Source organism: Xenopus tropicalis, chromosome 7 (assembly GCF_000004195.4).
Source record: "Xenopus tropicalis strain Nigerian chromosome 7, UCB_Xtro_10.0, whole genome shotgun sequence".
NCBI lineage: Eukaryota > Metazoa > Chordata > Amphibia > Anura > Pipidae > Xenopus > Xenopus tropicalis.
Window position 1 is genome coordinate 58,685,360 of NC_030683.2, and position 26,498 is coordinate 58,711,857.

The window sequence follows — 26,498 nt, forward strand, 5'->3', positions numbered from 1 at the left end:
GTTTCCTCCACCAGATGTACGGACAAATCTGCATTCCGGTTGGGGGCAACAATAGTTTTTCTTATAAAAACAGCCCCTACCAGCACTAGGCCGCCTGCACCATTATCAATATTGGTAAGTATTGGAATAAAGAAGAAAAGATCATATAAAAACAAAACATTATATGCATTGTTAAAGGTTTAACATATGTCTTATGATATAAGGGGAGAACCTTGAGGCTAAACAAGGGGAAAGTGATGGTTGTCCCATATACTAGAAGGGTGGGTGGTTTCAGTAAATATTATGGGGAATTTAGGTTGTGATGGTGATTGTAGGCTCTCAAGTGCCTATTGTTAGGTGATTGTTCCAGGGGGACCATATTTTGTTAAGCGAGGAAAATGTACCTTGCCTCATAGCTTTTATTTCTTCAAATTTTTTAATTTCCTCCATTTTGGAGTAAAATTCTGTGACATAGGGGGGTGTCTTTTGAAGCCACTTCCTGGATATTAAGGACTTTGCAGCTTGAATCATAAAGAAAAGCACCTGGTTTGTTACCACTTGTTTGGTAGTGGAATCATAGTATAATACAATTAGAGCAGGGATATTCACATTTTGGTGAAAGGGAGTTATTTTTTCCATCATCTCCATTATCTTTACCCAAAAAGTTTCAATTCCCTGACAGTCAAACCAGATGTGCTTATACGTGCCGTTATGATTATTGCATCGCCAGCATGTTTTGGATACATTTTTAAACATTTTATTTAGTCTAGTGGGAGTATAATACCATTGTGAGATCAGCTTGTATTTAGCTTCTTGAGTTTTTGAAGCTACAGAACTTTTGTGCATAGATCTATATATTTGGTGCCATGTTTTTATATTGAGGTTTACATCTAGGGTTGTTTCCCATTTGTATTCCAGCAATTTGTCCTGGCTGAGAGAGTTTTATGTTAACTCTTTATAGAATGTTGATAGGGTTTTTTTTATTTTGTCTGGTTTGGACATCAATAATTCCCACCATGTGGGTTCTCTGGATATCTTTGGTAAATCGCTGGAGTTACAATAGTGGTGTAATTATCTATAGCACCATATATCTATTGGGAGAGTTTGTTTTGAGTTTTGTATTTCGCTTAGAGGTAGGATTCCCCTGTCTGTTAGTAAGTCTGCCAGGACCGTTGGTCTGTTATTGGTCAGAGCCCAGTGGTCAAAGGTTCTTTTCTCCAAACTAGGGGGGAAGTCAAGATTATCTATGAGTGGGGTAGCTGGTGATGGATATGGAGATATTTCCCATTCATCTCTGACTTCCAGCTAGGTCTTTAGAGTGGCTCCAATCAGTGGGTAATGGTATAGCTCCTGGGGGATGTTAGAGGGGGATACCCATAGTAAATTATAGAGGGGGACTTTGCATAGTTGTTGTTCTAGACCTAGCCATACTTTTCTACCGTCTTTGCCTATATTCCATAAAAGTATGCGTTGTAGGTGGACTGAGACATAGTAGAGATAAATGTTGGGTACAGCTAGCCCTCCTCGGTCTTTTAGGATTAGCTTACTGTACTTATGTCTGGATTTTCTATTGTTCCAAATAAACCTGGTGATTATTAATTTTGCAAAAAAAGGATTTTGGGATTTTGATTGGTAATAGTTGGAGGAGGTATAAGATTTTGGGTGTGATTATCATTTTGATCACTTGGATACAGCCAACCCAGGATAGTTTACTATTATTGTCCCATTTCTTTAATGTGGTTTCAATTTCTGTTTGGAGAGGGATAAAATTGTGATTGTACAGAGAAGGAAGATCCTTTACTATGTTTACCACTAGATGTTTGATTGAGGATTAAGCCCATTGGAAGGGCAAGTTGCCTTCTATCTGCTTTTGTTCCTTGTCGGGTAGGTTTATGTTTAATGCTTCGACTTGCTAGCATTAATTTTGAAGTTTGAAACTTCTCCAAATTTTTTCAATAAACCCATTATAGTAGGGAGAGTGATGTGTGGTCTGGTGATAAATAAAAGTAGGAATGCTATTACTGGGGATAGGGTGCCATTTATTCTAATTCTAGCTGTGGGGTTGGTATATAATGCTAAGATTTTCTCTGTTGTTTTTTCCAAAGCCCAGCAGAGTATGTTTGAGAAAGACCAATGACAACCTGTCAAAGGCCTTCACAGCGACTGTGGTTAGGAGCATGCTAGGTATTTTTCTCTTTTAGGCATGATAGATTAGGGAGATAATTCTTGAGGTGTTGTCTTTACCTTCTCTAAGGGGGACAAATCCGGATTAGTCTGAATGGATTACTTCCGGAATAAACAATTGTTAGCAAACAATTTTGCATAGATTTTTAGATCAATGTTGATCAGAGAGATAGCCTTCTATTTCTTTTCAGCTTTAGAAGGGGGGGGGGCAACCAAAATTATTGATCTGTGAGGCTACAATCTGTTACCTTTTAATCCTTACCTTTCAATTCAAACCTTTAACTAATCGGTTTAAGGCTTTCTGCTAGGCTAATGCTACACAGGGCCGATCTACACCCAGAACCACTGCACCCAGGCTAATCCAGTTGTTCTGGGTGCAGATACAGTAGATAGAAGTTATGAGTAGTTATTGTTCATATGTCAATGTACCAATATTACAAGTTCATTCTGTGTGCATATATCCTCTACTGTACACACCATTTAAGGCTAATGGCATATGCAACAGTTTTTCCACAGTGTATTTTAGCTGTCAGAAAAATGCCTGAAGCCATCCTAAATAACTGGGAGGCTTTTTCTCCAGTTTTTCTTGTTTACCCACTCACTAAAATTTAGGACAGTACCAGCAGTGCTATTAGCCAATGGAGCTTCAGTTTTCGAAACTGAATCCATCTGCATAGGTGTCAGAGAGCTGCTATCTTATTACCTGCCTATTGTTTGGCTGATAAGCTGCTAAGGGGAAGGGAGAGGATGATATCACTCAAAATTGCAGTGCAGCAGTAAAGAGAGATTAATGTTTATCATAGCACAAGTCACAAGGCTGAGGGGACTTGGGAAACTAACAAAATGTCTATGCTACATCAAAATTTCAAAATGAAATATAAAAAAAGATCTGCTCTAAGGGGTTTTAGTGCCGAATTTTGCTAAACCAGCACTATTAACTGATGCATTTTGAAGAAAATATGTTTTCCTGTGACAGTATTCCTATTATTTAAAGATGAACTACCTCTTTAACCAAGATAAATAATAAATGTTAAAGTGTTTACTAATCAAGCACGTTATTCTTCAGCTTGCATCTTTTCTACTTAAAAGAAAAACTGCTGCAGAGTCATTTACTAATCATCATGCAGACTGCTGAAGCCAGATTTTCATAATGATATTTATCTATATTAAGTAACACCAATGTAATATGTGGTGTTTCATAATGCCAGAGTTCCCAAAAGTTTTTCTAAAAACTTGACACCTGTTAATATTTTACACGCTTCATGACTAATTAGCGGTTAGTTTCACACCAATTAGTGTATAGGTGGTAATTGGAATGCACCTATGCAATAAACTTTTAATAGTTTGCATTTAAAGTTATAATCTGTTCTGTACATTATAAAAAAAATTAGTTTATGTGACTGAATTTAAGTGCTTATAAGGACACTAAATCATCATCACTGAGAATGCATACAAATAATGTTGCCCCACAAAATGCATTGGTTTGGCCCAGTACAAAATGATTTGTTTAAAGGAGTATGTAAGTAAGTAAGCTTTATCAGAAAGGTCTATGTAAATACAGCCATAATCACTCACAGAAAATCTGCAGTTCTCTGTCAAAAGATTTCTTGTGTCTGTTTTCCTGTCCAGAGACACGCAGCTCTCTCCTGCTCCGCTCTCCCTTAAGAATGCCAACAACTCACTCCCCCCCCTTAGGAATGTGGATCTGAGTCAATCAACAGGAAGCTTCCGCATAGTCTTACACACTGAGCATGAACACCGGTCATGCTCTTGGTGCAGGAGCGAGGCATGGGAACTTTCTTTACACAGCTCAGCGTTTTTTCTTCCTGTTTGGCTTCTGATCATCTGAACGGGAGAAATATGGGGAGACTTAAGGGCACTATTGAGAGAACTGAAGATATGCCTGCAGCTTGAGCTTTATTATTCTTTCCTTCTCCTTTAGGGCTCTGGTACACGAGGAGATTAGTCGCCCGCGGCAAAACTCCCTGCTCGCGGGCGACTAATCTCCCCGTGTACCAGAGCCCTTAAACTTAAAAATATATATGCTGTATTGCTAATTAATATTGATCCATTCAAACACACTAGCGCCTTTTGTGCAACCATGCTGTATATATATATCATTTCCTAATCTGTCTAGCAACATGAGTAAATTTATACATGTCCAGTTTTAAAGGCTTGATTGGCAACATTATAACAAACGTACTAAAACTTAAGATTTATGATGATGAGCTGATTATATTTGTTTCAAAACTGATGGGCTGAAGTGACATCTTCTGTTTGCTATTTAGTTTAGTACAGGTATGGGACCCGTTATCCAGAATGTCCGGGCCTTGGGGTTTTCCGGATAAGGGGTCTTTCCGTAATTCGGATCTCCTACCTTAAATCTACAAAACAAAATATTTAAACAGTAATTAAACCCAATAGGATTGTTTTGGCTCCAATAAAGATTAATAATATCTTAGTTGGGATCAAGTACAAGGGACTGTTTTATTATTACAGAGAAAAAGGAAATCATGTTGAAAAATTTGAATTATTTGCTTATAATGGAGTCTATGGGAGATGGTCTTTCTGTAATTCGGAACTTCCTGGGTAATGGGTTTCCGGATAAGGGGTCTGATACCTGTAATAGTTCAAACATGGATCCTTAAAGTCATATGACACCTATAACCTTGCAAGATTTTTGTATATAACCTCCCTATCTGCTGTATGTAATTTCCCTAGTTCCCATTTAAACAACACACTTTACAAAGCAACACAAAGGCTAAATTACAAAATAATCACTAAAGATATCTCAGATTGCACATGGTCTGAAACCTGAACATTTTCTTGGAGCATGTCTTTTGTATTATGTGTCCGTTCTAGAAATTGACTGGACATTGACTCTTTGACATTTTGAGTGTTGTCTGTTGTCGTCTGTATAACATTGGTTGAAAAGCGCCCTGGGGCAATTTTACAGCCTTGTTTATTCACTTTATCAGAAGAATGAATTAGGGTAGTTTCTACTGGTGCAGATTCAAGTGAAGCAGGATGCTTGCGGCTTCTGTGAGCAGCAAGGTTATCACGTTTCTCAAAGCGCTGACCACAAATATCACAGGGGAATTGGTAGAAAGTGTCAACATCATGTTTCTTCATGTGCCAGTTAAGCGATGCCTTCTGCCTACAGGTAAACCCACAAAATTCACATCTAAACAGGGGAAGAGGAGAAATATGAGAAAAACAGAACATTGTACTAAGCCATTATAAGTCTAGTACTAATGGTAAAGCAGTCCTGTGTTTCAATTCATTCTACCCTGTATGTTTTGCAAACAAATAGCTTTATATTGCTGAGGCTTATTGCACCTTGACAACTTTTTTTTTTTTAATTTCAGCCTTGTCTTTTTTGCTAGTATTGGTTTTTTTCTCAGGCTTAAAACCATATATATTTTGTTAATTTTTTTTTTGCACCTAAGACAATTCTCCAGTTTTCTTATTATTGAGATATTATAGATAAAAAGCAAACCAAATACAAAATAAACAAAGTATTTATAGACTATATAGACTCGTAATATTTTGGAGCAACCTGGATAACAGATAAAATACAAAAAAAGATTGAAGTCCACCAAGTTCACCACTTCCAAGTAAACCCAGCACACGCAAACCTATTCTGACCTATCTATACACTCCCATACATAAATTACAGTATATAAACCAACATCAATACTAACTGTAGATTTTAGTATCACAGTAGCCTTGGATATTATGATTGTTCAAGAAATCATCCAAGCCCCTCTTACGGACAACTTCACTTTAAAGGGCATTCCACAATCTCACTGCCCTCACTGTTTAAAACCACTTACGCTGCCTTAAAAGAAAGCTGGAGTAATAACCCCAAGTGCCAAAATCTCATCTATCTGACTTTTAATCTCTGGCAGAACTGCTTTGGCCACTCAGTGAGCAGGGCTACATACAAGTAACTGAGTGCCTGTGTCTACTATATGTTAGGCCCAGTGGGATCAACCTGGGTTGGCAGAAAACATTAGGGGAATAGGTATGCAACAAAGATGGTTTTGTTGAGATAAGGTGAGGTGTCTATTCCCCTGGCTGGAGTGGCCTCCTCAATAAGGTTGGGGAGTGGAGGGTCATCAGTACCTTAAATTGGGGCACTGCATACGGCATTAACGATGTCCTCCATTACGTTATAAGGATTCATCATATTTTGTGGACAGTTTTATAGTGGAAGGGTCACCAGGGGAAGTTACCCCATAGGTTGTATCATGAAGCTTATAAGTCACCACATAGGTGACATTCCCATGCAGCCTGGAGCTTGTCATGCAGAGTGGGAACTAGGAGAAGCACCATGTCCCCTCCCACAAACCTGCGTTCCCTGGCTTTGCGGTCATACCACACTTTCTGCTTTTGCTGAGCTGCTGAGAGGTGGTCATGTGCCAGGCTGGACATTTATTCCAGATGCTGATGGAACTTTAAGACATAGGGGATGATGGGATGGGGACCTCTTGGGATTGTGGGCCCCCCTCCCAATATTCAAATAGTAAATCTAAGGGGTTTCAGACCCTCCAACCATACAACAGTTCAAAGGGAGACAATCCTGTGGATTCTTGGGAAACTTCTTGATAGGCAAACGGAAAATGGGGCAAATAACGCTCCCTGTCCTTCTCGCCAGATTCCATACAGGTCCGTAACATGAACTTTAGTGCCCAATTTAAATCTCTCACAAAGACTATTTGTCTGTGGGTGGTATGGGGATGATTAGATCGCCCGTACCCCACAACGTTGCCACAGGCATTGTAGTAATTGGGATGTAAACTGGGGCCCTTGGTCTGACAAGATTACACTAGGGATGAGTAGTGAAACGTCTTCAATGATTACCAAACAAGTTCAGTTGCTTTAGATTTATTTATACTAGATATACCATGACCTGGATGAATGAAAATCTTCATAGACATAGGGAAGCTCAACCGGCAAAAAATCTGGATAAGGGCATCAACCACTGTGGAGGCATCAATTTAATGCAGGGCTACAGCTTGTGAAGCAGTCAGGCCTGGTTCAATTCATATCTTGGGAGATTCTGCATCGAATATGGCCCACATCGATGCCCAAGAGGATCTCCGCAGGCAATTGTCGCAATATACCGACTTGGTGTTTAAATGGCCCATCTCCTAGGTCCAGAGTGACTATTGCTACTGGAATATCTTGTTTGTGCCCCCTAGTCAAAATAATGCAGGCAGCTTTGCCAGGAATCTGCAGGGACAACATGGGGCTCCACAAGGATAGTAAATGATCTTGAACCCAGTAATTCCTTCACCTGCCTCTCACTGATCATGACAGGAAATACATGTTTTCTTGGCTTGTCCATTGTTGCCCCAGCCCATCTAAAGGACAACATATTCCTCTGTTACTACCTGTCTTGGGCTGGGAGTGGCAACCACTGGGTCTGTGGTAAGCTGTGGTACTTTCTGGATAACCTGCTGGCAAATATGGGGTCCCGGTGAAGAGACAGCAGCGATTGGTCGGGATGCAGGGATCCTCCCTGTGGGCCCTGGCTGGGCAGGGCAGACATTCAAAGGGCATGCTAAAAACAAATGGGCCAGATATCCACGATGGAAACAGGCCAGGAGTGTGGCTGCGCGAGGAGTGGAGGAAGCTGTCTATGCTCTGCTAAGACTCATCAAATCGCTGCTGAGCAATGGGTGGCCCTGCAGTGGGCCCAGAGCTCAAGGTCCCAGGCTGATTTGCCTTCAGAGTTAGGCGCCATACCTCTAGTTGTTCTGGTGGGGTTAGGCCTGGGCAAATAGCAGCTAGGTGCTTGTGGAACACAGTGAGGGTGCTATCCTCACCTCCCCCAGCTGCATCTTGGTGCAAGTTATAGCTCTCTTTTCTTATGGGTCTCCCTGGGTGGGCCAAGTATGGGGAGTGAGTAGCTCCATCAGTTCATGTCTCTGCTTCCCCACTGTGTCAATACCCCACAGGTGGCAGAGCCATTACAGTGCGGGAAGCAAGAGCTCAGCAAGCTCATTAACTATATGGTTCAAGTAGTTCCCTGATGTGCTAGTATCAGTTATCTGCATGGCTTACTAAGGGCTCTGGCACACGGGGGAGATTAGTCGCCCGCGATTTAACTCCCTGTTCGCGGGCGACTAATCTCCCCCGTGTGCCAGAGCCCTAACAGGCTGGTGGCTGGTGGAATCAACTTGCTTTTCACTTCAAAAAAAACATTTTTTTATTAACTTTATTCAAAATCTTTGTGTTTTTTTAACTGTTGGTGAACTATAAGGCTTACAGCAGGTTTGCCAGAAGTTACATTCCTGTGTAATTACCCTCAGTTTGAGGTGGGTGGGGTTTGATTAGTTCACCTGGACAGACTGTATAAACAGACCTACTGGCACTCTAGTGAGCTTGCTTACTAACATGCAGGTGGCTGGTGGAATCAACTTGCTTTTCACTTCAACAAAAAAGGGATAAGTATTTTTTATTAACTTTATTCAAAATCTTTGTTTTTTTTAACTGTTGGAATTAATATTTTCAAAAGTATTTGCTGTTTTTGGTGATAATTTACAAAGTTGAACTATAATTTACAAAGGTGAACTATAAGGCTTACAGCAGGTTTGCCAGAAGTTGCATTCCTTTGTAATTACCCTCAGTTTGAGGTGGGTGGGGTTTGACTAGTTCACCTGGACAGACTGTATAAATAGACCTACTAGCACTCCAGTTGAGCTTGCTCTGGTAGTTGGTGCTCTTTAAGTGAGTGCACTGTAAGTGGAGTTATAAACACAGGAGTTACAAATTAAGGGAGTTTAAAACAAGGTACTAAGTTTACATTTATTTCAAGTCTTTTCACCTATTTCTGTTTAACTGTTTCTGTAACTGGGAGAATGAGTGGCAGCAACATTGAAGGTCTGACACAGTGCACAGCCTGCCTGGGGCCAGGGTTCGGCATGTGGTTGATCGGGTTGACAAATTATTGGGAGGGGCTGGGCATGACCTGGCTGTCTTGGTACATATCGGTACTAACGACAAAATGAACGGTAGGTGGAGGACCTTAAAGGAACAGTAACACCAAAAAATGAAAGTGTATAAAAGTAATTACAATATAATGTACTGTTGCCCTGCATTGCTACAACTGGTGTGTTTGCCTCATAAAGACTACTATAGTTTATATAAGTAAGCTGCTGTGTAGCCATGGGGGCAGCCATTCAAAGGAGAAAAGGCACAGGTTACTTAGCAGATAACAGATAAACCCCCATTATATGGGGCTTATCTACTAGTTATCTGCTATGTAACCTGGGCCTTTTCTCCTTTTTTCCAGCTTGAATGGCTGCCCCCATGGCAACACAGCAGCTTATTTATATAGTAGCTTTTCTGTAGCAAAAACACCAGTTTTTTGCAGAGCGACAGCACATTATATTTTAATTACTTTAAAACACTTTAATTTTTTGATGTTACTGTTCCTTTAAAGAATGAGTTCAGGGATCTAGGCTCTAAGATTAAGCAAAGGTCCTCCAATGTCGTTTTTTCGGAAATTTTGCCGGTGCCACGTGCAAGTTTAGGGAGACAGTGGGAGCTTAGGGAGCTAAATGCATGGCTAAAGTCTTGGTGTGCTTGGTGTGCCGTGGTGGATTGCATCTCAATGGAAGGGGGTCTGCTGTGCTAGGGGAGAGAATGGTTAAGAGGCTGCAGGAGTGTTTAAACTAGACAAGGGGGGGGGGTGAGCTTTATGGGAAAGCTAGTGTAGATGGGGCAGTGGAACTAGCAAAGGGTTGTGGGGAAGGAGTGAGGGGGGCATATAGTTTATCAGACAAGAAGCTTCCATTGTTACAAGGGAAACTAATTTTCATCTTAGCTCTAACTCTCCGTTAGCTAATGTAAACATCAGAGGGAGAAGTAATAATCTCGACTGCATGCTGGCTAATGCGCAAAGCTTGTCGGGTAATTAAGGGGAGCTGCAGGCTATTCCATGTGTTGAAAATTATGATCTAATTGGTATCACTAAGACCTGGTGGGATGAAAAATGCGACTGGCCTGTGAATTTAAATGGTTATACACTTTTTAGGAGGGACAGAGGGGCAGAGCGATTTGACAAAATTGAAAAACTGGGCAGCAAACTGTGCAAAGTTATGCATTTTGCTGTTCTCTCTGAACAGGGGCACCAGCCCGGGGTAAAAAGTAGGCGATTCAAGTCACTTGGGGGTGCCTAACATTTTGGCACCCCCAAGTGACTTTGCCTTTCCTTCTCCTTTAATGACCTGGAGGTGGGCATAGAGAGTACTGTATCTATTTTTGCTGATGACACTAAATTGTCACTCTGTGGCTACTAAATCAAATAAAGTGCTGTTTTGAATAAAAAAAGGCATTGACTCAAGGGATGAAAACATAATTTTGCCTCTTTATAGGTCCCTGGTAAGGCCTCACCTTGAGTATGTGGTGCAGTTTTGGGCTCCAGTCCTTAAGAAGAATATTAATGAGCTGTAAAGAGTGCAGAAACGTGCCACTAAACTGGTAAAGGGGATGGAAGATTTAAGTTATGAGGTTAGACTGTCGAGGTTGGGGTTGTTTTCTCTGGAAAAGAGGCGCTTGCGAGGGGACATGATTACTCTGTACAAGTACATTAGAGGGGATTATAGGCAGATAGGGGATGTTCTTTTTTCCCATAAAAGCGATCAATGCACCAGAGGTCACCCCTTTAGATTAGAGGAACAGAGCTTCCATTTAAAGCAGCGTAGGTGGTTTTTCACGGTGAGGGCAGTGAGGTTGTGGAATGCCCTTCCTAGAGATGTGGTAATGGAAGATTCTGTTAATACCTTTAAGAGGGGCCTGGATAAGTTTTTGAACAAGCAGAATATCCAAGGCTATTGTGATACTAATATCTACAGTTAGTATTAGTGGTTGTATATATAGTTTATGTATGTGAGTGTATAGATTGGTAAGTATAGGTTGTGCGTGCTGGGTTTACTTGGATGGGTTGAACTTGATGGACTCGGGTCTTTTTTCAACCCTATGTAACTGGCTGTCACCAGAAATTGTCACACAAAGTGCGACATGAGCAACTAGCACAATCAGGGAAATACCACACTTGCAACCAGGGTTTACACAGAGGTTTATTACAGTAGTTAAAGCAGGAAAACTCAGGGACAGGACAATAGAACTACAAGTCTATTAGACCTACAAGTCCCAGTAAGTTAGACCTACAGTAACCTACAGTTAGACCTCTCTGTAAGTTAGACCTACAAGTCCCAGTAACACTCCTCAGGCTAGTAATATAGGACTCCCCCTGGTGGCAGGCCACCAAGTTCCAGTCCTTCTTAAGCAGCGTCCAAGGCAAGTTCCATTTGTACAGTCCACAGGGAACAAAGGCATGGTCTTCATTAGATCAATTTCCCAAGACACAGAAAATCCCCTAGGGTAACCCACAGTTAAATCTGCAGTTCCTCCAGGCGGTAACAAGGAATAAAGACACAGTTCCTTTGGATAACTATACAGAATCACAAAACCTTGAGATGCTAAGTCCGGGGATAAGTGTCTGTGACACTAGAATGGAGGCCAGTAAAGGGGCTGATCACAATGATGACATCAGGAGCAGACACTGTCACATAGTTAAGTTAGGTCCATCAAGTTCAACCCCTCGAAGTAAACCCCAGCGCACACACATAAGCCATATCTATACATTCACATACATAAAATATATATTACAACAGCAATACTGTTTATAGATTTTAGTATAACAATAGTCTTGGATATTATGCTCGTTCAAGGAATCATCCAAACCACTCGTAAATCATTAACAGAATTTGCAATCACAATATCACTTGGAAGAGCATTCCACAAACTCACTGCCCTCACCATAAAAAACTACCTACATTGCTTCAAATGAAAGTTCCGTTCCTATGGTGCAGGTGTTTTTATGGGAAAAAAAAGAATATCCCCTGTCTGTCTATAATCCCCTCTAATGTACTTATACAGAGTAATCATGTCCCCTAGCAAGCTCCATTTTTCCCTACAGCCTGAACTTGACAGTCCTAATAATTTAAATATTCCATCCTCTTTACCAGTTTAGTTGCATGTCTCTGCACTCTCTCCAACTCATTAATATGACTGGCGCCCAAGACTTCACTGCATACCCAAGGTGAGGCTTTATCAGGAATCTATAGAGAGGCAAAATTATGTTTTAAACCATTTAGTTAATGCCCATTTTCATGCAAGACAGCACTTTATTTGCTTTAGTAGCCACTGAATGACACTGCTTGAAATTAGACAAATCCCCAGATGCTTCTCAATAAAGAATACCCCCAACACGCTAACATTTAGGGGCAGATTTACTAATCCACGAATTCGAATCCCAAATGGGAAAAATTTGGATTGGAAACGAAAATTTCTGAAGATCGTAAATATCCCGAAAATGCTTACGAAAAAATCGTATTGGCGATCTGAAAGTCACGAAATTTTCGTACCGAACTATAGTAAACCGCAGCAGAGCCTTTCCGAATTTTTTGTACGGGCGCTCAAAAAAATCGGCCCTTGCTAAGGCTCCCATATGCTGAACAGCCAGCTCTTCAAACATGCACAGACAGTTAACTCCTGCAGTCCCAAATCAACAGCTGTCCTGACAGTAACTGGGCAATTAATTAGAGTGAATTAGAGTTTAAATTAGAGTTTTAATAGCAATAGAATAAAACTGTATAACAGTTCTACTCTGGTGGACCAAGTAAGCTGCTGTATGTTACTTGCCCTAAAATGAAGTACAGAGTATTTGACTTGCATGGTATTTGAATGCACTTTTAGCATTCTTAAAAGACTGGAGAACTATGAAAAGTTTTGTTCTGTGGACATCAGCACCTATTTTTGACTCTATTGGATTTTTGTCACCATTCACAGTTAGGGTAAAGATCCTTTTTGCCACAGTTACAGACTTTATCAATCCCCAGGCAATACTGCCTGTTACTGAACTGTTAAAATGCCTGTTTTCTGTGGTACCAGTAAATCTGCTTATGGAGCTGTAACATATCAAGAAAGGTATTGCATCTACTTGCTCTGTTGCTTCAAATTCATGAGTTACACCTGTAAAGAAGGCCATGCTGCCAAGGTTACAGTTGCTTGGACAGGTGCAAGATTAATGAGCATCCAGCCTATTCAACTTCATTTATGGACTGACTCTATGATCACAGCAATAGATCCAATGTTAAAATCACCTTTGCTTACATGGGTCAGACTGGTTACAAGGTTCACAGTCAGCATGAAACAAAATTCAGTGGTCAGTAGTTTATATATGAATGTGGAATTGGATAACCAAGCAATTGTACATGTTAACTGTAGTGCAGAGCTCAAACATTATCCAATTTTATTAATTGAAAGGTTTAGTAAACAGTGTACTGTGTATCTTTATTACAGATTTCCATGTCAGTTATGTTATATATAGAAACGACAGTTCCCATAATTGATCTGCTTCAAGTCAGAATGCCATTTCCTGTGTGATATACCGTATATACTCGAGTATAAGCAGAGTTTTTCAGCACCAAAAATGTGCTGAAAAAGTCCCCATCGGCTTATACTCGAGTATATACGGTAATTTCTGATCGAAACATCTGTGCCAGGGACAGATGCAAACTCCCAAAGGGAAACACCTCGAAATCAGGGCGTTTCAGCAGTGACATGAGAGCTATCTGGATCATTGGGGCTACGGGAGAATTTCTACATGTACTGGAAAGGAAACAGGTGTCTTTGTATGTGTAGAATCATGACAAACTGCATGCCAGTGTCTGCGTTGCTCGAGTGTCTGGACGGCCGTGCTCGAGTATATACGGTAATTTCTAGGTGTGCGCTCTAAGTTAGGGGATATCCTGCAATAACATGGTGCGTGAGGCCAGGGGCTGGGTCGCACTGCTTGAAACATCTACCGTTCTCTGAGCTCTCCCTTTGTACCATGTCAAACGAGGGCGTGTGCTGCCGCTGCGGACAACCCCCCCCCCGTGGACGCCCGTGCGTACATGCGCCCGTCCGTCCACGGGGGGGGGCGTAGCGGCAGCGCATGCCCTCGTTTTACATGACACAAAGGGAGAGCTCAGAGAACGGCCATCTAGGGAACGCAGAAGGGAGCGCACACAGTGGATGACAAAACTGCTTTGGGTAAATGGCAGGGTGCATTAAAGGCTGTAACCTTTATTATTATAACCAGATTATTTCAAATTCTAATTATATATCAACTAAAAGTACAATACTGTGTTGGGTAATTATCATTTTTGCTTTTCAGCTTGCAAGACTAGCACTGCAAAGTCTAATACAGTCTGTCCTCTTAAACAAAACACACTATTTTTCATATAGCATTTGTGCTTGTCCCAGAAATGTATCTACTCCATATACCCCTGGTTATGCTTGTAGGGAAATTTTAATGGGTTGTAATGAGTCCTGGCAAAAATGTAACTATACAAGGGGTGAGGCTGAAAATCAGGAATTTACAGACTGGTCACAGAGAAAGGACAGGCAGGAGTTGGGCAGAGAGGGCATAGTAACAGGAAAGGCAGGAGCGGGACAGAGGGGCATAGAAACAGGAAAGGCAGGAGTGGGACAGAGAGGGCAGTTAAAAAAAAAATAATAAAAGGTTAAACAATGAAAACTATGAGGCAAACTTTTCTCTCTCCAACTCCATGCTGTTTATTCATTTAACCTAGCCCCATATTAAAACCTGCTTTTGTCTGCTGCTGTAGTATTTTTTTTTCCCTGAAGTTATCAGCAGTGCTGTAACTCTTCGAAGCAGGAGGGTCAAAGGGTCCTCCATCCACCTTTCCCTAATCTGCAGCTGCCAACATGATATATTTATAAAGAGTTCACAGGGGGTTACGCCGAGTGTCCTTTTATTATTTATTTGATTATTGAAACTTAGCAGTAGCTGCTGCATTTCCCACCCTAGGCTTATACTCGAGTCAATAAGTTTTTCCAGTTTTCTTAGGTAAAATTAGGTACCTCGGCTTATATTCGGATCGGCTTATACTCGAGTATATACGGTAAGTAATTGCTTATTGGTTATGGGTTGCTTCCTAAACTATAATTCCCTTCCCTGTGCCAGAATCTGATACCCTTAAATTTTAGAGGGTTATACTGTAGAGGTGCAACACCCATTTATTCTACAGTGCTGTAAAATATGTTGGCGCATTATACATGCATGTTAATAATAATTATAAGAAATATAAGTCAGAGGGGACAGTAGCTGCATTTAATGATTATAAACACTACAACAAGTGTTTTAAAACAGCAATCCGGAAGGCAAAGATAGAAAATGAGGAGCGCATCGCGGCCGAGGCCAAGACTAACCCCAAAACGTTTTTTAAGTATATTAATAGTAAAAAGATGCAGGTTGAGGGTGTGGCCCCATTGAGTTATAGTAACAATATGGTTACAGCGGATACAGAAAAGGCAGATGTGCTTAACCAGTTCTTTTCTTCTGTGTATACAGTAGAGGAGCCAGAGGGCCAAGTCCCACCCAATAGCTTCACTGTTGCCTCAGCTCCAACTACACAGTGGTTGGCACAGGATATGGTGCTTAAAGGGTTACACACGATAAATGTAAACAAGGCGACGGGGCCAGATGGAATACACCCTCGGGTACTGAGAGAGCTAGGGGCAGAATTACGATGGCCCTTGTTTCTGATATTCTCAGACTCGCTTTCATCAGGTATGGTAACCTAGGGATTGGAAGAAAGCGAATGTCATTCCTATATTTAAAAAGGGAGTAAGATCTCAGCCTGGCAATTATAGGCCTGTAAGTTTGACATCCGTGGTGGGCAAGTTATTTGAAAGCTTGTTAAGGGATCACATTCAAAATTATGTACTGGAGAATGCCATTATGAGCAGTAACCAGCATGGCTTTATGAAGGACAGGCCATGTCAGACCAATTTAATTGCTTTTTATGATGAGGTAAGTAAGAAGCTGGACAGTGGGGATCCAGTAGATATAATCTATTTGGATTTTGCCAAAGCATTTGATACCGTTCCCCACAAACGACTGCTTTCTAAGCTAAGGTCTATTGGTCTTAGTGAAGTCGTTTGCACATGGATAGAAAACTGGCTACAGGATTGGGTACAGAGGGTGGTTGTTAATGGTACATTCTCTACTTGGAGTAAGGTTCTCAGTGGGGTCCCTCAGGGTTCTGTACTAGGTCCACTTTTGTTTAATTTGTTCATAAATGACTTAGGGGAGGGTATTATGAGTAATGTATCAGTGTTTGCAGATGACACAAAACTCTGCAGACCAGTCAATTCTATCCAGGATGCGACATCCTTGCAGCAGGATCTTGACCAACTGGCAATCTGGGCAGCTAAGTGGCAGATGAGATTTAATGTGGATAAATGTAATGTCATGCACCTGGGATGTAAAAATATGCAAGCCCTGTATACCCTTAATGGGACTGCACTAGCCAAATCCATAATGGAGAAGGACCTTGGAGTCCTTGCAGATAACAATCTTGGCTGTAGCAAGCAATACCAGGCAGCATCTGCAAGGGCAAACAGGGTTTTGAGCTGTATTAAAAGGGGTATAGATTCACGGGAGGAGGGGGTTATTCTTCCCCTTTACAGAGCACTGGTAAGGCCCCATCTAGAATATGCTGTTAGAGAGGGTCCAGAGAAGGGCAACTAAGCTGGTAAAGGGTATGGAAAGTCTCAGTTATGAAGAAAGACTGGCCAAGTTGGGTCTGTTTACACTGGAGAAGAGGCGCTTAAGAGGTGACATGATAACTATGTATAAATATATAAGGGGAGCATATAATAACCTTTCTAATGTTTTATTTACCAGTAGGTCCTTCCAACGGACACGAGGGCACCCACTCCGTTTAGAAGAAGGGAGGTTCCATTTAAATATTCGGAAAGGATTTTTTACTGTGAGAGCTGTGAAGTTCTGGAATTCCCTCCCTGAATCAGTTGTGCTGGCTGATACATTATATAACTTTAAGAAGGGGCTGGATGGATTCTTAGCAAGTGAGGGAATACAGGGTTATGGGAGATAACTCTTAGTACAAGTCGATCCAGGGACTGGTCCGATTGCCATCTTGGAGTCAGGAAGGAATTTTTTCCCCTCTGCGGCAAATTAGAGAGGCTTCAGATGGGGTTTTTTGCCTTCCTCTGGATCAACTAGTAGTTAGGCAGGTTAGACATAGGCATTATGGTTGAACATGATGGACGTATGTCTTTTTTCAACCCAAATTACTATGTTACTATGTATTATAATATAAAGCAAAATATGCCTTGTTATGCTTTCAAAGGTCATATGTGCCTACTCTGTCATTAATAAGAAATGCATGAGGCATGAGCTGGCTGATCCAACTAGCATATAATATTTTACTTTGTCTGATAATCCCTACAACCAGTTAATTTTATCTCCAGTTCTCTATCTTTTTGTGCTATATAATGTGTCATTATAAGGGCCTATAACAGTTATTAAAGCAGGCAATGGTATTAAAAAAATCATTATGCAAGTCCCAGAAAACAGACAACTAACAAAACACACTTCACTAGGGTCTGGAACTACCCACTGTAAAGGTTTTAAAAGCTGTGATGCCCTGATCTAAGCCCTGGCTGATTACTGCCTGATAAAAGCCATGCCATGTGGGCAGGAGTGAAAGCCCACATAAGAGTGACTTTAGGACCCCTCATATGTGATGTGGGGGTCATTGTAACAAACTCACACACATAAGAAGTTATGGTCATTATATTCAGCCAATACACACAGGTCGTCATAAAAAAACTGTGTCCTGCTAATGGTAACATCCCCTTTAATTCCTAAGGGAGTCCAATTACCAGATAATGCAACCTGGCTCTTAAGACTAAAATTTGGACCAATTTTAATTGGAAGTTCATCCCATTAGTTTCCCCTTCACTTCCCTTTTATTTTTAAAAAACTGTTTGTAATTATATCACTTTATGTCCTTTTTTTTTATTTTACTTCAATGTTATACCTTTATAATATTACATATAAAGTTTAATCATTTTTGTCTTTGATTCTCTAAGAGAACCTTAGCCCTAGGGGCACATTTACTAAGCCACAAACGGGCCGAATGCGTCCGATTGCGTTTTTTTCGTAATGATCGGTATTTTGCAATTTTTTCGGAAAAATGTCGCGACTTTTTCGTTACTAATACGATTTGTGCGAAAAAACGCGAGTTTTTCGTAGCCATTCCGAAAGTTGCGCAAAATCTGGCGATTTTTCGTAGCGTTAAAACTTGCGCGAAAAGTTGCGCCTTTTTCGTAGCGTTAAAACTTAAAAGTTGTGACGTTTCGCGCAAGTTTTAACGCTACGAAAAAAGTGCAACTTTTTGCGCAAGTTTTAACGCTACGAAAAAATCGCCAGATTTTGCGCAACTTTCGGAATGGCTACGAAAAACTCGCGTTTTTTCGCGCAAATCGTATTGGTAACGAAAAAGTCGTAAAGACGCCGAAAAAAATCGCAAAAAATACGAAAAAGTCGCAAAATGTTCGTTTTCAAATCGGAATTTTTCCAATTCGGTTCAGATTCGTGTCTTAGTAAATGTGCCCCCTAGTGTGCAACTGTGTGCCTTAGCCCTCTGTATGCTGATTGACTATTTGATTGCTGGTAGGAAGAGTGTGTGTGTCAGTTACATTAACCCCTTAACTACTAGAGTGCTTGTCATCTCTCGTTGCCAGTGTAAGGGGACTATGATAGTGGTGGCAGCAAGTTTTGTGGGTGTTGGATTGTCTTTGGTGTGCTGTGATGTTAGTCTAACCAGTGTGCAAGGTGTGAGAAACTGAGAAAGTGACCCCCTATAGCCACATCTTAAGGCTGATGCCAAACTTAGCGTATGGCATATATTTTCGGCAAGCTGAAAATCGCTTGCCGAAAATAGCACCATACGCTCCTACCTGTGCCTGCACTCGAATGACTGGAATATAATTATATATATATATATATATATATATATATATATACACCGGCCACAATTAAGGGTTCCATACTCCCAATTTTTCAGGGTGATCAGAAATAATAACTCAACTGATACAGCCAAACTACAGCTCCAGGAAATGTTTGACAGATTTTTGGAACGTAGTTACGCACACAGAACAAACAATCGGCACCACTAATCTTTAAAACCACCTTCTCATCAAGATGAATCACTGGCCGCTACAGGCCCACAAACCTTTAATCGGTTACAAAAGGGGTGGTAGCTTGAGAGACCTATTGGTCAAAACTGACTGCAAAAAGTTTGATGATAAACAAAAACACTGGCTCTCTACATTCAAAAAACTTGGGTGCTACAAATGCCCGGATTGTGTCACATGCAGGTGCCTATTAACGGGTCCGGACTTTTTACACCCACATGGGGGCAAAAGGCAAAGATTCATCTCAGGCTAGGCTGCCTTTCAACCTTTGTTGTATACATCATCACCTGTCACTGCAGTTTGTATTACGTTGGAAAAACTGTCACTACCTTAAAAGAATGCATTAGGAACCACCGTTCAGCCATTAGTAAAGCCCTCAAGGTGGGTGAATCAAACCAACCGGTCGTCAGACATTTCCTAAATATGCGACACACTCTTCCCACCTTCAAATGCATGGCTATTGATCACCAGCCCCCTCTGTCCAGGGGAGGCAACAGGGACATGGCCTTACTTAGGAGAGAATCTCGATGGATACATAAACTGGACTGTGTGGCCCCACAGGGCCTAAATGAGACCCTACCGCTAGGATGCTTTATTTAAGTTCTTATCTTCTTATTTCTCCCCATGATGTTTGTTGCTAAATACATTTTCTATTTTGTATAGCTATACATTATTCTTTGGTGGTTACCTTACATAGCTTTTTCATATATACTGTTTCAATTTTGGCAATTCTTTGTAGCTGTATACTATTCCCCTGTTGGTTACTATGTGTAACCTCTTTAGATACATTGTGGCATTTCTTCTCTGCTGGGCTCAGAGATAACGTTACAAGTGGAAACACAACCTCCTCTGGCAGTTATTCGTATTACCACTTCTCCCAGTAAATAATTTTCGACAGGTAGCAGGTGTACCTGTGTTTTATTCTATTGGACATATGGAGCCGTACCCGCGGGGGGGCATGCGAACCCCTCTGTTCAGGATTGGCTGTGTCAATAATCTGGGGGACATTAGGCGGATCCCCCTCCCCTGTAGTTGGCTGTGCCCTGCATAGGGTAAGTGACACCCCGGGATATGTAATAGGACCCACTTATGTGAGAGGTGCAGAAGGCAATGATTACCTGAGATTTGGGCCCCTCAGCTAATGTGTATGCAAATGGAATTGGGTGTAATACCTATTTTGATTGCCATATGCAGTGACATCAGGCCACCCCAATGGTGTCCAGGGTGCTCGCTGGTGTCTATGTATTTTCTGTCTCATTTTGTGTAATTATTCACTTTTACTGTATGCTTTGGTTGCCTAGCAACAACATTGGCGCCCTTTTGGGTTTATAAGCATTTGTACTGCACTGTGGTATTGGTGTCTCTGACAAAAGTTCCAATCAGGAACTAAAATGTTGGACTAAATAAAACCTCAGGACGACTCCTGTGTGAAAATTCCTGCGTGTGCCGTCACTCTATATCTGTATCTGTATACTATTTTTCACTGGCACCCAGGTATGATCTGTATTTCATGGTGTGCAGCTTACTGGCAATCTGTTTATTATATATATATATATATATATATATATATATATATATATATATATATATAATATATAATACGAATAACTATCCATCGACATTTAAATTAAATGAAACGCTATGGCAGGAGACCCCACTGCTGACACAGAGACATAAAAAAGCAAGACTACAGTTTGCCAAAATGTACTTGAGTAAGCCACAATCCTTCTGGGAAAACATCTTGTGGACAGATGAGACCAAGATAGAGCTTTTTGGTAAAGCACATCATTCTACTGTTTACCGAAAACGGAATAAGGCCTACAAAGAAAAGAACACAGTACCAACAGTGAAATATGGTGGAGGTTCTCACGTCCGAGATCTTGGGTCTTCCAGCAGGACAATGACCCCAAACATATGTCAAAAAGCACCCAGAAATGGATGGCAACAAAGCACTGGAGAGTTCTGAAGTGGCCAGCAATGATTCCAGATCTAAATCCCATTAAACATCTGTGGAGAGATCTTAAAATTGCTGTTGGGAAAAGGCGCCCTTCCAATAAGAGAGACTCGAAGCAGTTTCTCTTTGTGTATAATTAATGGCTTTTTATCGTTTTATAGCAGCTGGTCAACTCCAGATTGTGGGTTAGACCGAGCGCTGGCACAATAGTGTGTTTCTAGCAGCTGGTCAACACTACAGCGTGGGTTAGACCGAGCGCTGGCCTTTAAACCAATGAATCACTTTCATGTGTGTGCTAATGAGCTGGGGCTTAAAAGCTCCCTGCTTTTCCACTAGAGCCTTTTTGAGCTAAAGGTAGGTGCAATAGGTCTTACTACTCAGTCACATTGTTTGCTGGGGGACTTTTTTTTTTAATTGCATCACAGACTCAAAGTCATTAGACAGTGTAGGACTCACGTACAATGAGGGGCCTTGATGTGGCACGTGAGCTTACATATTTTGGCCAAAGTGTGGTACTAACACCTCATTTTTTGAAAAAATTATTTTTAAAGGCAAACTAAGCGCTGGCAAACTTTCTTTCAGTTTGCAAAGGAAGAGTGGTCCAAAATTCCCGGTGAGAGGTGTAAGAAGCTTATTGATGGTTATAGGAAGCGACTGATTTCAGTTATTTTTTCAAAGGGTGTGCAACCAAATATTAAGTTAAGGGTGCCAATAATTTTGTCCAGCCCATTTTTGGAGTTTTGTGTGGCATTATGTCCAATTTGCTTTTTTTCCTCCCTTTTTTGTTCTGTTCCAATACACATATATGTTCCTATACACTATATATATATAAGGAGATTTGTTTTACCTACCGTTAAATCCTTTTCTCGTAGTCCCGTCACGGCAGCACAGGGTACCCTTGGGTTAATACCATCTTCCGTCTAGGAGGCAGGATGGATATCAAAAAACTTAGGAGGAGTCTGTTGTGACTCCCCTTCCTGGTATTGACCCCTCCCTTTCCAGTTTCCATTCACATAGCTTCTGAATTGTCTAGTTTGTTTGCAAGGTACTGTAGTCTGTCTTAGCATGAGGGATGGGAACTCCCTGTGCTGCCGTGACGGGGCTACGAGAAAAGGATTTAACGGTAGGTAAAACAAATCTCCTTTTCTCCGTACGTCCCTAGGCAGCACAGGGTACCCTTGGGTGAGTCCCAAAGCTGTTGCATAGAGGGTGGGGAAAAACTTGTGAAGCAGAAGAAGGGAGTCTATATGCACTAACATGGCATCAGACTTTAACTTGTTGTAACTGCTTGTAGGACCTTTCTTCCGAAAACTGCATCAGCCGATGCGAAAACGTTGAACTGATAGAACTTGGTAAACGTATGCATGGATGCCCAGGTGGCCGCCTTGCAGATCTGTTCCATAGAAGCCTGGTTGTGGAGTGCCCATGAAGTGCTGAGCCCTCTTGTTGAGTGTGCTGAAACCCTGAAAGGGGCCTCCAGCTTCTTTGACCTGTATATAGTTGTAATTAAGTCCTTGATCCATCTAGCGATGGAGATTTTGGAGGCTTGTTGGCCTTGGTGTAGATTACCATATAGGATAAACAGGGCCTCTGACTTTCTGATATCTGAGGTTCTATGTATGTAGAATTTTAAGGCTCTCACCACGTCTAGGTTGTGGAGGAGTCTTTCCTTACTATTGGACGGTTTCGGACAGAGTGAGGGCAGGACGATTTCCTGGTTCAGATGGAATTGTGATGTAACCTTGGGTCTGAATGCCGGCACCGTTCGGAGGACTACCTTGTCCTGATGGAAGATACAGAATGGGGGTTTGTGACTGAGGGCCCCTATTTCCGATACTCTCCTAGCCGATGATATAGCCACGAGGAACGCTGTTTTCCATGTGAGTAGTTTTAGATTGATAGAAGCCATGGGCTCAAAGGGGGGCTCTTGTAGTGCTCTCAGTATGATGTTTTAGTTCCATGGTGGAAGTGGTTGGCGGTAGGGTGGTCTTATATGGCCTGCTGCTTGTAAGAATGTTCTAACATCTGGGTGAGATGCTATTTGTTTCTGAAACAGTACTGAGAGCGAAGATATTTGGACTCTGAGGGAGTTCACCCCCAGTCCGTGTTCGAGACCCCTTTGCAGAAACTCAAGTATGTGGTGTATTTGGGAGTCCTTATAGGGCAATGTCCTTTGGTTACACCACGATATATAGGTGAGCCAGACTCGGTGGTAGGCTGCTGAAGTGGACCTCTTTCTTGCTTGTATTAGTGTGTTGGTCACCTCATCCGAGAATCCCTTGTCCCTCCAGATAGCGGCTTCAATAGCCATGCCGTCAGGGAGAGCCAGGCTGGGTTGGGATGTCGGCAGGGTCCCTGTAGTAGAAGGTCGGGCCTCAGTGGTAGGCGCCATGGTTGGTCTACTGACATTCGTCGTAGGTCCGAGAACCATGCTCGGCGTGGCCAGAAAGGTGTTACCACTATTGCTGTTGTTTGATACAGCTGTAGTCTCCTCAACACCGGGTGTATCATGGGAATTGGGGGGAAAATGTATACCATTTCGAATTCCCACGGTGTTGTCATCGCATCTATTGCCATGGCCTGATAGTCCCAGTATCTGGAGCAATACTGAGGCACTTGGTAATTGAACCTTGTTGCCATGAGGTCTACTTGTGGTGTGCCCCATCTGGCTGTGATTTGATGGAATACTTCTTTGTTTAGGGACCATTCCCCTGGGTCTAGGGTATTTCGGCTTAGAAAGTCTGCCTCGTTGTTGAGTTGTCCTGGTATGTAGACTGCTGCGAGGCGACAGTTGTTGGACTCTGCCCAAGAGAGTATCTTTTTGGCTTCCATCCAAGCTTTTTTGCTGTGAGTGCCGCCTTGGTGATTGATGTATGCTACGGCCGTAGCATTGTCCGATTTGATCTTTACCGGTTGGCCTTTTAGTAGTACTTCCCAATGCCTTAGTGCAAGAGTTATGGCTCTGAGTTCCAGGACGTTTATGTGCAATTTGGTTTCCAGCGTCCCTGTACTGTTTTGTGTGAGTAAACTCCTCCCCATCCGGAGAGGCTGGCGTCTGTGGTGACTATGTGCCAGGAGTGGATGGAGCATAGCTTTCCTTTGTGAAGGTTCTGTTCCTTGCACCACCACCGTAGGGATTGTATTGTTTCTGGAGAAATGGTGATGTAGGATTCGAGGTTGTGATGTGCTCGATGCCACTTTTTGATGAATTCTAGTTGTAGAGTTCTCATGTGGAATTGGGCAAAGGGTACGGACTCTATGGACGATGTCATCAGGCCTAGAAGTCTCATGCATCCTCTGACTTTCAGCTGAGGTCGTTCTATGGCCTGCTTTGCTGCCATCATGAGTTTGACTTGTTTCTCCTCTGTTAGGAATACCCTGTGCTGTGTAGAGTCGAAACGCACTCCTAGGAAGATGATGGACTGGGATGGTTGTAAGGAGCTTTTGGTGGGGTGTATCCTCCACCCGTGTTGTTCCAGGATTTGTACGCATCTTTTTGTGTCTGAAATGGATGCTGGTAGAGACGGTGCCCTGACCAAAATATCGTCCAGATAGGGGATTAAGCAGAGGTCTTGTTGTCGCATGTATGCCACCAGTGCCGACATCACTTTTGTGAATACTCGAGGCGCTGTTGCGAGCCCGAACGGTAATGCCCGGAACTGGTAATGCTGCTGTTCGATCGCGAATCTTAGGTACTGTTGGTAGTCCACGTGTATGGGGATGTGGAGGTATGCGTCCTTCAAGTCGATTGATGTAAAGAAGTCCCCTTTCTCTACGTTGGATATGACTGATCTTAGAGACTCCATCTTGAAGGACTGTGTTTGCAGATAGGAGTTTAGCCGTTTGAGGTCCAATACCGGGCGCAGGGATCCGTCCTTCTTGGGTATCAGGAAAAGATTTGAATAGAACCCTTTGTGTCGTTGAGTCTGTGGTACTGGGGTGATAGTGTTGGACTGCAGTAGCTCCCTTACTGCCTTGTGTAATGCTTCCCTTGTTGATGATGATGTTCTTGAGGGGAGGAAGCGTGTTGGGGGGGTATTTTGGAATTGTAGGCTGTAGCCTTCTACTATGATGTTGTGGACCCATGCATCTGAAGTATGCTGGAGCCAGATCTCCCGGAATTTTAGTAGGCGCCCCCCGACCGCCTCCTCTATACCGGGAGGGGTTTTGGCTTCATTGTTCCTGTTTGTCTTGACTGCCCTTGGTGGGGCGTCTCTGATAGTTCCAAGTCGTTTTCTTTTGGGGACGAAAATTCTTAGAGTTAGAATTGTATGGTTGTCTGTTATGTTGTGGAGGGCGTCTTCCGAATGTTGTGGAGCGGAATGGTCGCCTTGTCTGTGTATTTGGAGCTCTGGGCTTTTTGTCCTGTGGTAAGAAGTTACTCTTTCCCCCTGTGATCTTGTTGATTAAGGGGTCTAGTTCTGGACCAAAGAGCGAGGTCCCCGAGAACGGAAGCGCCAACAAATTCTTTTTGGAGGCTTGGTCTGCGCTCCATGTCTTTAACCAGAGGGCGCGTCTAGCGCCCACCGCGAGGGCCGATGCTTTGGCCGTCAGCTGAATCATATCCATGGAAGCGTCGCATAAAAAATGTACTGCATTGAGGGCTTTTGAGATTAGGTCGGATGTTGGTTCTCCTTGTGGTAAGCTGGCTAATGCTTCTTCCAGCCATCATACTGTGGTCCTGGCCACACATGCCGACGCTATGGCCGTTTTAAAAGTAGTTGTGACGGTGGAGAAAATGGTCTTCAGCAGATTTTCCGCTTTGCGATCCATGGGGTCTTTAAATGATGTGCCGTCCTCCAGTGGAATGGTGGTGCGCTTTGCTAATCTCGCTACCGGTGCGTCTACCTTGGGGACTGATTCCCACTGGTCTTTGTGAGATTGTTCGAATGGGTATAACGCCTCCATTCGCTTGTCTTTAATGAGTCTTCTGTCTGGAGTCTTCCACTCCCTTTTAATGATTTCTTGTACAGTCTCGTGTACAGGAAAGTTCTTTTGTTTCTTTAGTGGGGACCCAAATAGCTTATCTAGGGTCTTGGTTTCTTTGTGTTCCTCTTGGATATCTAAAGTGAGGAACATATCTGATAGTAACCCCTGTACCGCCTCAGCTTGTGACTTTTGTGCTGAGCCTGAAGTCTGTGGAGTTGTATCTGAGTCCTCCCAGTCACTGGAGTCCTCTTGCAGTACTCCTTCCTCCTCTGAGGGGGGATCCTCCTCTGTTTGTATATCAGTTAAGTGTGTAACTTTTGATGTGGACGGTGCTTGATGCACCTGTAGGGTTGCCAGC

The 26,498-nt window shown here is 42.3% G+C and overlaps 1 protein-coding gene across 5 annotated transcripts in view; it reads right to left on the reverse strand.

Annotated features, from left to right (window-relative positions):
* Positions 1-4,712: 4,712 nt before the first annotated feature.
* Positions 4,713-26,498, reverse strand: part of LOC101733356 (zinc finger protein 692) — a 100,258-nt gene continuing 78,472 nt past the window's right edge. For all 5 annotated transcript variants that reach the window (XM_031905484.1, XM_031905483.1, XM_031905482.1 and 2 more), the window contains one exon: positions 4,713-5,347. In XM_031905484.1, the coding sequence (XP_031761344.1) occupies positions 4,930-5,347 (418 nt within the window). In that variant the 3' untranslated portion in view covers positions 4,713-4,929. The remainder of the gene's footprint in view (positions 5,348-26,498) is intronic.